At 44.8% G+C, this 11,045-nt stretch overlaps 1 protein-coding gene across 2 annotated transcripts; it reads right to left on the bottom strand.

Moving 5' to 3' along the window:
• Positions 1 to 427: 427 nt before the first annotated feature.
• On the bottom strand, positions 428 to 10,733 carry slc26a2 (solute carrier family 26 member 2). Of its 2 annotated transcripts, none has more exons than XM_086023333.1 (4): positions 10,610 to 10,733; positions 6,702 to 7,606; positions 3,538 to 3,986; positions 428 to 3,465 (listed from the first exon to the last, which is right to left on the bottom strand). In XM_086023333.1, the coding sequence occupies exons 2-4, from the start codon at positions 7,596 to 7,598 to the stop codon at positions 2,691 to 2,693; spliced, it is 2,121 nt and encodes a 706-aa protein (XP_085879459.1). In that variant the 5' UTR covers positions 7,599 to 7,606; positions 10,610 to 10,733; the 3' UTR covers positions 428 to 2,690. The 2 variants fall into 2 exon arrangements, with proteins under 2 accessions (XP_085879459.1, XP_085879460.1); XM_086023334.1 differs by having other exon boundaries at positions 10,615 to 10,712.
• Between the last annotated feature and the right edge of the window lie 312 nt (positions 10,734 to 11,045).

The following is an 11,045-nucleotide window of genomic DNA, read 5'->3' as shown; positions in this document are numbered from 1 at the left end:
ACTCCTTTTCAAGTGTTAATGATTTGATTTGAATATCGAACCTGTGTATTTTCTGCTTTAAGTATTGCTCAAGTCTTTTTTGTTTGTTTGTTTGTATACAGGTCATTTATGTTTTATAAGTATTTTTGCTTGAAAGAAATAAAAAAAGAAAGAAAGAAAACCGCATAACAATTTTTGATATTTTGAAATGATCATAGTGATTAAATAAGTCATATTTGTGTTCTTCACAAGTTGTGACTTGGAAAATAGACACCATTCATTGATTCATGGAAAAGGGTGGTGCAAGCTTGCTTCAGACTTCAGCGAAAATGAATAGATTCTGCATGTCCACACAAACGTGCAAATGACGTCGTGGAAACATTCCAGTAAGGCGTTTGTGCATTAGGACCAACCCAAGATGTTAAAAAACACACAAGAAAAGACAACATGTGTTGTGCATTTTATTAAGGCATAAAGGAAATATAATGATACATTTTCACAATGAAATGAAAGGCACTTGTTATACATGAATCCACTTTAACTCACTTTTGATATTTGGACACATCAAAAGCTTTTCGCTTTAAAAGAAATGATTGTCATTATGTAGCCATCACCTTTGTCAGTTGGTGAACACCCAAGAAGTGCATGTTAAAACGTGCAAAAAACATGTGTTCGAGGCTGAGTTTGAATAGTGCAGAACAGCATAATTATAATATTAATTTGTAGCCTCCAGCATTGTGGATTGGACACCTTTAAAAAATCATCTGGGCTCTAGCATAATTGTGGCTGGTCGAGGACGGTATGAGGCATTTTTCACACTATAGCAACACCAGTTGCATCAAGCATAGTTCAACGCCAATATGGACAAGATAATCTTTCCAGTTGGAAGTGGACGGTATTTACTATTTTTTTTGACACAAGCAGCTACCTCCAAGCAGCTTGGCGCAGTTATGCTAAAAGAAAATCTTCAAATTGTTGACAGTAATGAGAATTGACTCCATCCATCCATTATCTATATCGCTTCTCCTCACAAGGGTCGCGGGGGTGCTGGAGCCTATCCCAGCTGTCTTTGGGCAGTAGGCGGGGTGAAAACCCTGAATTGGTTGGCAGCCAATCGCAGGGCACACAGAGACAAACAAACATTCGCACTCACAGTCACACCTAGGGACAATTTAGAGTGTCCACTTAACCTAGCTTGCATGTTAATGAAATGTGGGAGGAAACCGGAGAACCCGGAGAAAACCCACGCAGGCACGTGGAGAACATGCAAACTCCACACAGGGGGCGGAAATCGGGATCGAACCTATGACCTCTGAACTGTGAGGCAGACGTGCTAACCAGACGACCACCGTGCCGCCCGAGAATTGACTCATTTGACCTTTTATGTCAGCTGTATCAAGCAGCTTGCATTGTTCAAAAACCAATAAGGATCTTGCCCCTACACAAGACACTCTTAGATTTTCCCAACCGTGGCTGGTCAAGGATGATGTGTTACCATTTGGGTCAGGTATGGCAAAAAAATAAAAAATAAATAAAAAAATACACATACTACAAGACTGTGTAAATACTAGTAGCTAATACCTGAGAACGAGTTATCATTTTGATATGTCACAATCAAGCTTTCAGCTCCACATTTTGGACTTTACTTTTAAAATAAATATATAGAAAAACAAAACACTTCTTTCTACTTTTTTTTACTTGGGGGGGGTGGTTTGGGTTTATTAGTGAACTTTGCTCGGCTATGTGTTTGTTTGGCAAGTGCATCACCCTAGACAAACACACAGACGAAAGAATCGAACACGGGCAGATGAGGAAACGCCTGCTTTAGCTTTGTCAATATGTAATAATAAATGACATCTTGCAGCTTTTGTATTTAAGTAAACGAACACTCATTTGGATGTCAGTAACTAGTCTGCCGTGCTACGTTGGCTTTAACATAAAACTTTGGCAATGCACTAAACGGTGTCATTTCAGTAACAACAGCATAAATTATAAACACGGAAAAGTTGCCTCCCTTGTGGACCGGAGGTTACGAACAATCATGTTCAGTAGTTCTCCAAAAAAGCGAGACTTGTCCATACTAGGCATGAGCAAGTATCGGATTCTGACCGTATGATAACCATGAGCAAAAATATGTTTCAGGGTATTGCAATTACTGCTCTAGAATGAAGAATTACTTATTTGGATTAGGGTGAGTAACTTTTTTCCCAGTGAACATGTTATGTAATTCCAGTAGTAAACAGACTTCTCGCACCAACAACAGATGGAGAGTTTTTTTCAAAACTGCAGTATACCTTGAAACTGGAAAAAGGCCCTTACATAGTCCAGAGTTGACAGTGTGGAGTCGAAGTAGTTTCCACTTTTTGAACAAACCCTTGAAACTGATAGATAAAAACATGGAGAAGAATTGTCCAAGACTGGATGTACACCACATGGTTCACGTAATTCAGATATGCATCACAACAGTGTTTAAAAGATAGCTCTGAAAAAGAAAAAGAAAAAAAAAATCAGATGAAAGGAATATCTGACAATACGAATTTGGGATTATCTGAGATAGCGGTGTTGATTTGTATCGTGCAAAGGACTATCTGGCAGAGACGATTGCATTACAGTCACAGACCTGCAGTTTAAACCCAGCGCCAGAAGGCACAATCAGTAACCAACGTCAGCATAACAAATTTGGTTTTGTAAACATATCGGCTCAGAGAATCTCAACATGCGCCATTTGGCGCCAACGCACGCTGCAGGTGATTGACGGCATCCGCGATGGTGAAGAAGGTCAAGCCGCTGTTCCCTCCTTCTTTTTCCGGAAAGTACCCCCCTCGTTGGAGGGCGTCCAGGACGGCCGTGTTACACTGAGCCAGGACCACCGCCACCTGCAGCTCGCCATAATCCTTGCGCACTTCCTTCAGGGTGTTGACGCCGGCGCTGTCCAGGAACAAGACGGCGCTGCAGTCCAGTACTAAGCTGCGTAAAGGTTTCTGTTCCAGCGTCAATGTGATGCCGGCGGCGTCATCGCCCTCCTCTCTGCGGGCCCATTCTTGCTCGGCGTTCTGCCGTTTGAGCTTCTTCTCAAACTTGACGCGCCGCGCCTTCTCCTTGACCGGGTCGAGCCCCGCACGCCGGTACAAAGACTTTTTAAACAAACTCTGATTGGCGTAGTAGATGGGCGCCGGGTACTTGAAGACGCTCACGCCCGCGTGAGCGTGGAGTCCGCGGTACGCCGACAGCACCTCGTAATGGTCCCTGTCGGAGGTCCGTCCCAGCTCCAAAGCCTGAGCCCGCTGCGTCCGTCCCAGGACGCAGAAGGCGGACACCAGGATGCCCACCAGGAGACCCAGCTCCGTCTTGATCAGCGCTGAGGTGGCCATGGTGATAAGCCAGATGGCGCTGTCCACGCGGTTGACGCGCCACATGCTGGGGACCTCGGCGAACTTGCGCAGGGCGCCGCGGAGGTTGACCACGATGATGACAGCCAGCACACATCTAGACGGGAAGCCAGAGTTGCCTGAATGGGTTGCCCGAAGCTTTGATGAATTTGAGGTGACCCGTACTCACTTCTGGAGGGAATAGAAGAGCGGCGCGATGACGAGCAGCACCAACAGCAGCACCACGGCGCTGACCAGGCCCGACACCTGCGTCTGGCAACCTGTCGACTCCTTGACCAGTGTCTTGGTCAGGGCGGCACTGGTGGTAAAGCAGCGGAAGAAGGAAGGCAAGATGTTGCAGAAACCGATGGCGTACATCTCCTGGTTGGCGTCCACCTGGTAGCCGTGCTTCTTGGCGAACATCTCCGACAGAGACACGGTGATAGCGAAGCCCACAATCGCGATAGAGAAGGCGTCCACCGCCACGCTGGGGATGAGCGACCACGCCGGCAGCTGCGGCGGCAGAAAGCCCGTCGGGATATCGCCCGCAACGGCCGAGCCGTAGTTGGCGTTGAAGCGGCCGAAGTGAGACGCCAGCGTTGCGATGATGACAACAAACAGCTCCAAGGGAATTGGAGCCTAGGTAACAAACAGAGGGACGCGCTATTTGAGGGAGGTGTTCATTTACAGAATATGTGCTTAGATAGGCAGTAGGTACTGCCGTTTTGGTTAGCAACATCATTCAAAGGGGACTCATCAGTTAACCATTATCGAACAATGTCGATAGGCGAGGCAACTTTATTTCAATAGCACGTTTCATACACGGGGCAACTCAAAGTGATTCACACAACCAAAAGCACAACATCTAAAAGCATTAAACCATTAAGGTCGGGAGCGCATAACTGCATTTCTGCTACTAGAGCCAGGAGCGCTGTTGTGTCTCTCTACCCTTAAAGCCGAGAGAGCGTACACCTCATTTTCTTTTTATTATTTAATTATCGGTCTCTTAACCAATAAAATGCATCAGAATATACACGTGACGGTGTCGTAAGTTCGCAGAGGATATTCCGGAATTTTTGTGAGTCATAATGGCGGTCGCCCGTCGATCGCGGGAGCTCTGAAATGAGTAACGGCAGTGATAAAGACGACGCGATTGTGGACTTTGAACCAGTAGAACCAGTCGATGTATGGTTAAGATATATGTTTGTAGACAATGCGTCTTTGTAACAGAATAGAGGATGGTAATTACCACTTGATTTTTAAAATTGAAAATTTGTGCTTCTCTTGCAGGCGGAGCGGTGGTCAACTGGTTAGCACGTCGGCCTCACAGTTCAGAGGTCGTGGGTTCGATCCCGGCTCCGGCCTCCCTGTGTGGAGTTTGCATGTTCTCCCCGTGCCTGCGTAGGTTTTCTCCGGGTACTCCGGTTTCCTCCCACATTCCAAAAACATGCATGGACTCTCTAAATTGCCCCTAGGTCTGATTGTGAGTGTGTGTGTTTGTTTGTCTCTGTGTGCCCTGCGATTGGCTTGCAACCAATTCAGGGTGTCTCCCGCCTACTGCCCGAAGACGGCTGGGATAGGCTCCAGCACGCCCCGCGACCCTTGTGAGGAGAAGCGGTATCGATAATGGATGGATGCTACTCTTGCACTGACACTTTCTTTTTACATCTTCGATTGAAACATTAAAGATTAATCAACTCAGGCCTGTGTGCAAGCCACATGTCTAAGCTCTCTGATTCTTTTGGAATGATCTGCCACAGGGGCTGAGATATCAATTATTAAGGTGTTGAATTTCTGGGACAACTTCTGGTTTTCAATGGTAAAGACGACCTTAGGTTTTGGGGAGCTGTTGAGCCAGGCGCTTTAGCCTTTCATGGGTTAACAAACAGAACAACTGAAGACACTCTCAGCACATAGAAAATAAAAGTAGCTTATTAAAATGACAAAAAAAATACAAACATTAATTACAGTCGTGGTGAGTAAAAGGGACGAGTCCATTTGTGGGAGGTGTTTACTGGTCTCAAGCGTACCTGGCATCTAACTGGGGCACGCCGTCAATTCAAGAGACACTAATTGAGGAGATAACAAAACAGTTCTTGACTAACATTTAAAGGGAATTTACACTCCGAAGGAGGCGTCCATTTACCTGAAATAAGTGATCGTTAGTGCCCGTCGACTAACTGCGGCAAGGCGTTCTGTTACTTGAAGAAATAGTACATGCCTTGCCCTATTTTTATTTTTGGTGCTAGGGGGTTGTGAAATGGTATTTTGCTGCCACCCACACTTGAATTCAGAAGTTTGCAGTAATGCACTAAAACTTTTCCATTCACTAAGGATAGAAACAGAAGAAGAAGAAGAAGAGGAATTTGAAGAAAAAAAAGCATTCTTTTATTGTAATGGGTACTTTATTTCAGTTTTCACAAGGACTAGGAAGTTATTTTATTCAACCAGGATTGTACCTTTGGCAACAATCTGAGACAGGATTCTGGTTAAGGTAAGCAAAGCTTTAAAGTAAAAATTTTGAGAGTTAAAGCATGGGCATGTGAAGCCCTTTGTGAATTTCTTGTGATTAAGGGCTGTATTAAAAAAAAATGACTTGACTTTTTGATTTGAAAGTGGCAGCAGGCTCCCACTTATAATTCAATAGTTTTCGCAAATAAGCGACATGTGAAATGTCAAATGTGTAAGAGTAAAAAGCTGTTTGAGCAGCAAGCCGACGCATTATGATGTACATGGTGCACTCCATTTAGCATTTCAATCAAATCAGTTCAGATAATGGATGAGTGGATGGATGGATTTTTCATCTGTTGGACCTTTATTTTTTCCGGATTGACGATTGACGGTCTGGTGGACCTTTGATGTTTACTGACGGAAGCGCAGTTAAAATAGGGTAACATGACGGACCGACAGACGATTCCAGTTTGGTTCGGCTTGAAAAATAGACGGATGACGGACGGGTACCCAGGCTGCTGACAGATGACCAATGATGGACCAGCAAACTTTAGTAAAATGCCTACCTCTGGAAATATGGACACATTTTTTGACCCAGGCCATAATTTAAAGATGGGCATCTATTCGAGGAAGGTGATTATGTTTTTAAGTGAATGACATAGCCAGGCCTAACTTGGTAATGGTGTATGCCTGTGGAGTGACAGTGACTATTTGAGGAAATATAGTCAAGTTCTTCACCTGCAACAAAGTTTAAAGGAAGATATTTATTTGAGGGAGGTGTTTAATATTGAAGTCAACGAATAACCCTGGCATCTAATTCAACTAATTTCTTGGCCTGTGCCTTAACAAAAAGAAATGCGTCTGTTTGAGTGTGGTGCTGATTTTCCCGAGTGAATGACTGACCTTCAACTTGTCTTTGAAGCGGTCATTGAGCTCCTTGGTGGGCAGCAGCAGCAGCAGGCACGCCAGACTGGTGATCAGGTCGCACAGGTTGCTGTTTCCCAGGTTGGCCAGCACGCTGAACCAGGTCTTGAAGAGCGTGAACCAGCCCTGCGCCTGGGGGAGCTTCAGACCCAGCATGTACTTGACTTGGGAGGTGAGGATGGTGAGCGAGGCTCCCGTGGCGAAGCCGCTGAGCAGCGAGTCCGACAGGTAGACGGACACGAAGCCCACCTGGAACATACCCATCAGCACTTGGTAGACCCCCGCGATAAAGGTGACAGTTGCTCCCACGGATATCGCGTAGCAGCTCCTGTCGCATGCCTCCGCCATGCTATTGTTGCTGCCTCCCAGGGCGGCACTGCTATTGCTGCCAACGCCGCCCTCCGGAAGGTATCCGGCCAACGCCAACTCCCGTTCCACTACCTGCCCTACCAGCAGGCAAAGCACACCGAAAATACCCACAGAGATGTGTTTGGAGGTGCCCAGCAGCGTGTAGATGATGGAGGAGAAGAAGGAGGTGTAGAGCCCGTAGATGGGATCCTGGCCGGCCAATAAGGAGTAAGCAATGGACTGGGGGACCAATAGGATTCCAACAATGAGTCCCGACATGACATCCCCAAGTAGCCAGTCCCTCAGCTGGTAACGCGGCAGCCATTTCAAGATGGGGACGAAGCCCAGGACCTTGGACTTGAAATTCTGCGGCGAGCAGGAGCAGTCTTCCCTGAAGTGGCGGGACAACACCATCTGGCAGCTTTGTCCCGCCTCTTCTGGCACTCGTTCCAGGATGAGCGGCTCACGCTGCTCATTCTTGATCTTGTCCCCTGATGCCGCGCAGGAGGCATCTTCATGAGGCATCATCGAGCTCTCTACGGTCAACAGAAACCAAGTTAGGATCACGATAACTGGCCAGAGAAGCCATTGCATTAATCGCACAACACCTGTCTTGCGTGACCGAGCACGAGGTCCATTTTACGTGGTTGACTTTTTATTGATTGAATTCAAGTCTACAACGATTAATTTTACACACATTTTCTAGCAGTCGCACACACCACTCCGTGTAGAAATAAGTAGGCGCGATGGCTGCGAGCACGGAGGAACGAGTCTGTAAAAGACAGATTGTACAAAGTTTGGGATCATTTTAAGGGGTGGGGGAAAAAAAGTCGACCAGTTGGACCAAATCGATCAGAAAAATCGGCTGAGGCAAAATTCTTCTGATAACTCGATTATTCAACGGAAGAGTCGTTAGAATAATCGATTCTAAAATTAGCCCTAGATTATTTCACACATAACAAGGAAGATCAAGTGCAATGTGCACGTCCATGAGGTCCATGAACACAAAACCTTTAACTTTAATATAATGTATATATACAAAGTACTGTAATACATTTCACAGTTTATTAAAACGTATTAAAGTGTTCACATGCAGACACAGCCGCCAAAGCATGTTCAATCAATCGCCAGTGTTGTACCTGAATAAAGAACGAAAGTTCATAAACGTTTTCATACTTTGTGTGAACGTGAACTGAACATATTCTATTTCTACTTTATGGGTGTTTTATTCAAGAGTGCCAGGTTTTGTTAGACTTCTTGGAGAGAAAACCCGGCAAAACACAATAAATGAGTTTCATTATGTAGGGGGAAAAATGCCTCATTTGGCAACCCCAGCCACCAACACTCACACAGCCCCATAACATAAAGCTTGCCACCAGCCACCCCCCCGGTTACCTCAGTCGGGAAATCTATTTTGGTTGGCGACAAATTGCAAGGCAAGGTATTGTTTGCTGGTCCCTGGGAGGAATAAGAGCATTTTCCCTTTGGATTTCACTGAGGGGTGGATAGCGCGGTGACGAAAGCAGATTTAGCAGGGGATTTGGGAGCACTCCAAAGTCGCTGGTGGTTCACCGTTTTACGGTTGCCTTACCAGTCTTATGAGACACGCTGCGCAATAACTCCTCATGAATACTCACCTGAAGACATGTGGGAGGGGAATTTCATGAGAGGGTTCAGCAGTTAGAGGGACGGACATCAACAATTGGTTGCCGCACTGGGCAGCAATGATGCCCAATTCCTACCTCAGCCCAATTCCTACCTCAGATTGCGTTTATGCTTGCACATTAAGGACTACCAGAGCTGGGCATTCCGCCTATCCAATGGACCGGTCCGTCCATCCGCCTATGACGTATGGCCATTTTGTAGGCGATAAATGATAGCCGGGAAACAAAAAGCCGGGCTAAGCATAGGCGGAAGTGCCTATTCTGGTCCGTCTCTGTATCGCCTTGGGAGGCAGGGGTTGCAGTGCTACAGCTCAGGGGTCCTAAAAGGGGATTTATTTAGTCCGGCCGCGGTGAGGCTTCCGCTCCACATCGGCTACGGGGTGAGAGATGCGACGCAAGCGGGTTTAAAATGATGGATGGACCGGCCAATAGGCGATTACTATTTGATGCGGCTTGACTTTGACTTGAAAAGGTGGCTAGACAGACGGCAGACGGGTACCAAGGCTGCAGACGGATGGCGATAAACGGACCTACAATTTTTTGTAAAATGACCACTTCTGAGGACTAGAGCCCTGCTTTTGTTTGAATTCCTCATTAAAAAACAAAAAAGACCATTCAAGAAACAAAAACAAATCTATGGAGTGGTTCATTTGTGGAACAGTGACCTTTGTTCCAAATGTAGAAGTATGAACTGAACCAGTATGCAAAGAAAATGAGCTTTCCCAACACTTTCGGTCACTTTATTGAACAAACGCATAACATTCCTTCACGAGATGCTGATGCTGATTTGTCAAAACAAACTCTGAGTCACTGAACATGCACACTGGTTAACGTGTTAGCTAGTTAACAGCCAGCCGACTCATTCTCATTTTAAAGCCATACACACATAAAGTCACGGATACTACAGTGTGGATGGTGACGCAAGGTGGACAAAAATAATAACTTAAACTTCACATGAATGTTATTGTGTTTAGTGATGCAAAATCACATTTTAGTTGATTACTTGATTCATTATGGCATAATAGCTAGAACACCCAATTCTAAAAACTACCTGAGCTGCTTTAATTGGATAATTTGGTGTTTTTCTGTTGACTCTTATTGCGCAATGTAGTGGTTATGGTGGAGAAAGTATTATATATATTATACATTATTATATATTTCTAATAAAACGTTTAAATACTTTTCAGTAGGGAACGTGAAGAGACTTCCGTAATAAGGAAGGTAAAAGTTAGGACTCATGCGCACAAGAACTTGGATTAAAAAAAAAAAAAAAGTTTGAAAGAATGAAAGCTTTCACTGGGCTTGAAACCCCTCGGAGACGTCATCATATTTCAGATCAAGTCAGTGGGGCGTGGGGGCCTCCCACGAGTGGTAAGGTCGGAAAAAAATATGATGAATACTTGCTGAGCAATTTTTTAGCGGCATTTAAAAAATTTAAATACTTGCTGTATAGATGAGCAATTTTTACAAAAGTACACTAATGATGTCTGTCTTTTCCATACACACTATTATAACACTGAATACAAATTTTTCTTTCTTTAAAATCATTCTAAGCATATGACTCACTCGCCACAATAACTTTGCCAATGTTTGTTCCGCGTTGATGAGATTATTGGTCCAGGCTATATTTAACAGCTAATGCCGAGAAACCACGATTAAAAAAAGAAGAACTTTAAACGTCCTTTTCATTAGAAGTTGTCCGACTAATAAGGTAGCTAGCATGTTTACTCAAGAGTATGAATGAACGCCTTTGTCAACAACAAGTCGGCATTCGGCAACGTGTCAAACTTGAAGAAGCGATTTATGTCACATTTGGTCCACACAGCGAGGGACAAAATGATCGTTTTTTAAAATGTTTACGTTAAAGTTACTAACCTGACCTGTGTTGGAATTCTTGGCAAACAACGTGAGGAGAAGAGAAGCGTTTTCTTACTTATTCCATTCCGTTTCAATATCATGTAATGCAGAAGCACCTCCGCCGCTGGCGTGACGTCACGGCGCAACGTGAGAACCGGGTCACGTGAGGTGCTCGGACAAAGATAGGTCGCGCGCACAACAAACTGTCACTCCGACGAGACTCGCACTTACTGGACACTCAATTAGGTACACCATCTAAAAGAAATGTTTTTATCGTCGTGTCTGGTATTGTTACTTGTATGATATATTAAATGGCGAGATTTTTTATTACATCTTGATCATGGCAAAGCCTATCTAGCAATTTAAGGTCACCTATTTGTTTTAATAGCCTGTCGTAATTGGGAAGAGGTCCAATAATTGGACAATGGAAATGGCCAAAATTCTCCCCAAAGTT

Source organism: Filicampus tigris, chromosome 2 (genome assembly GCF_054856515.1).
Source record: "Filicampus tigris isolate MCC_2025a chromosome 2, RoL_Ftig_1.0, whole genome shotgun sequence".
Taxonomy (NCBI): Eukaryota; Metazoa; Chordata; class Actinopteri; order Syngnathiformes; family Syngnathidae; genus Filicampus; species Filicampus tigris.
The sequence above is the reverse complement of the archived record's forward strand: the minus strand, read 5'-3'. Positions and strand labels throughout refer to the sequence as shown.

Excerpts from the sequence above, each read along its gene's own strand:
- slc26a2 (XM_086023333.1), bottom strand. The coding sequence starts at position 7,598 with ATGATGCCTCATGAAGATGCCTCCTGCGCGGCATCAGGGGACAAGATC. Across the intron at positions 3,987-6,701 it reads GCTTCAAAGACAAGTTGAAG|GCTCCAATTCCCTTGGAGCT; the intron begins GTCAGTCATTCA and ends TTTGTTACCTAG. Across the intron at positions 3,466-3,537 it reads CTCTTCTATTCCCTCCAGAA|ATGTGTGCTGGCTGTCATCA; the intron begins GTGAGTACGGGT and ends CTTCCCGTCTAG.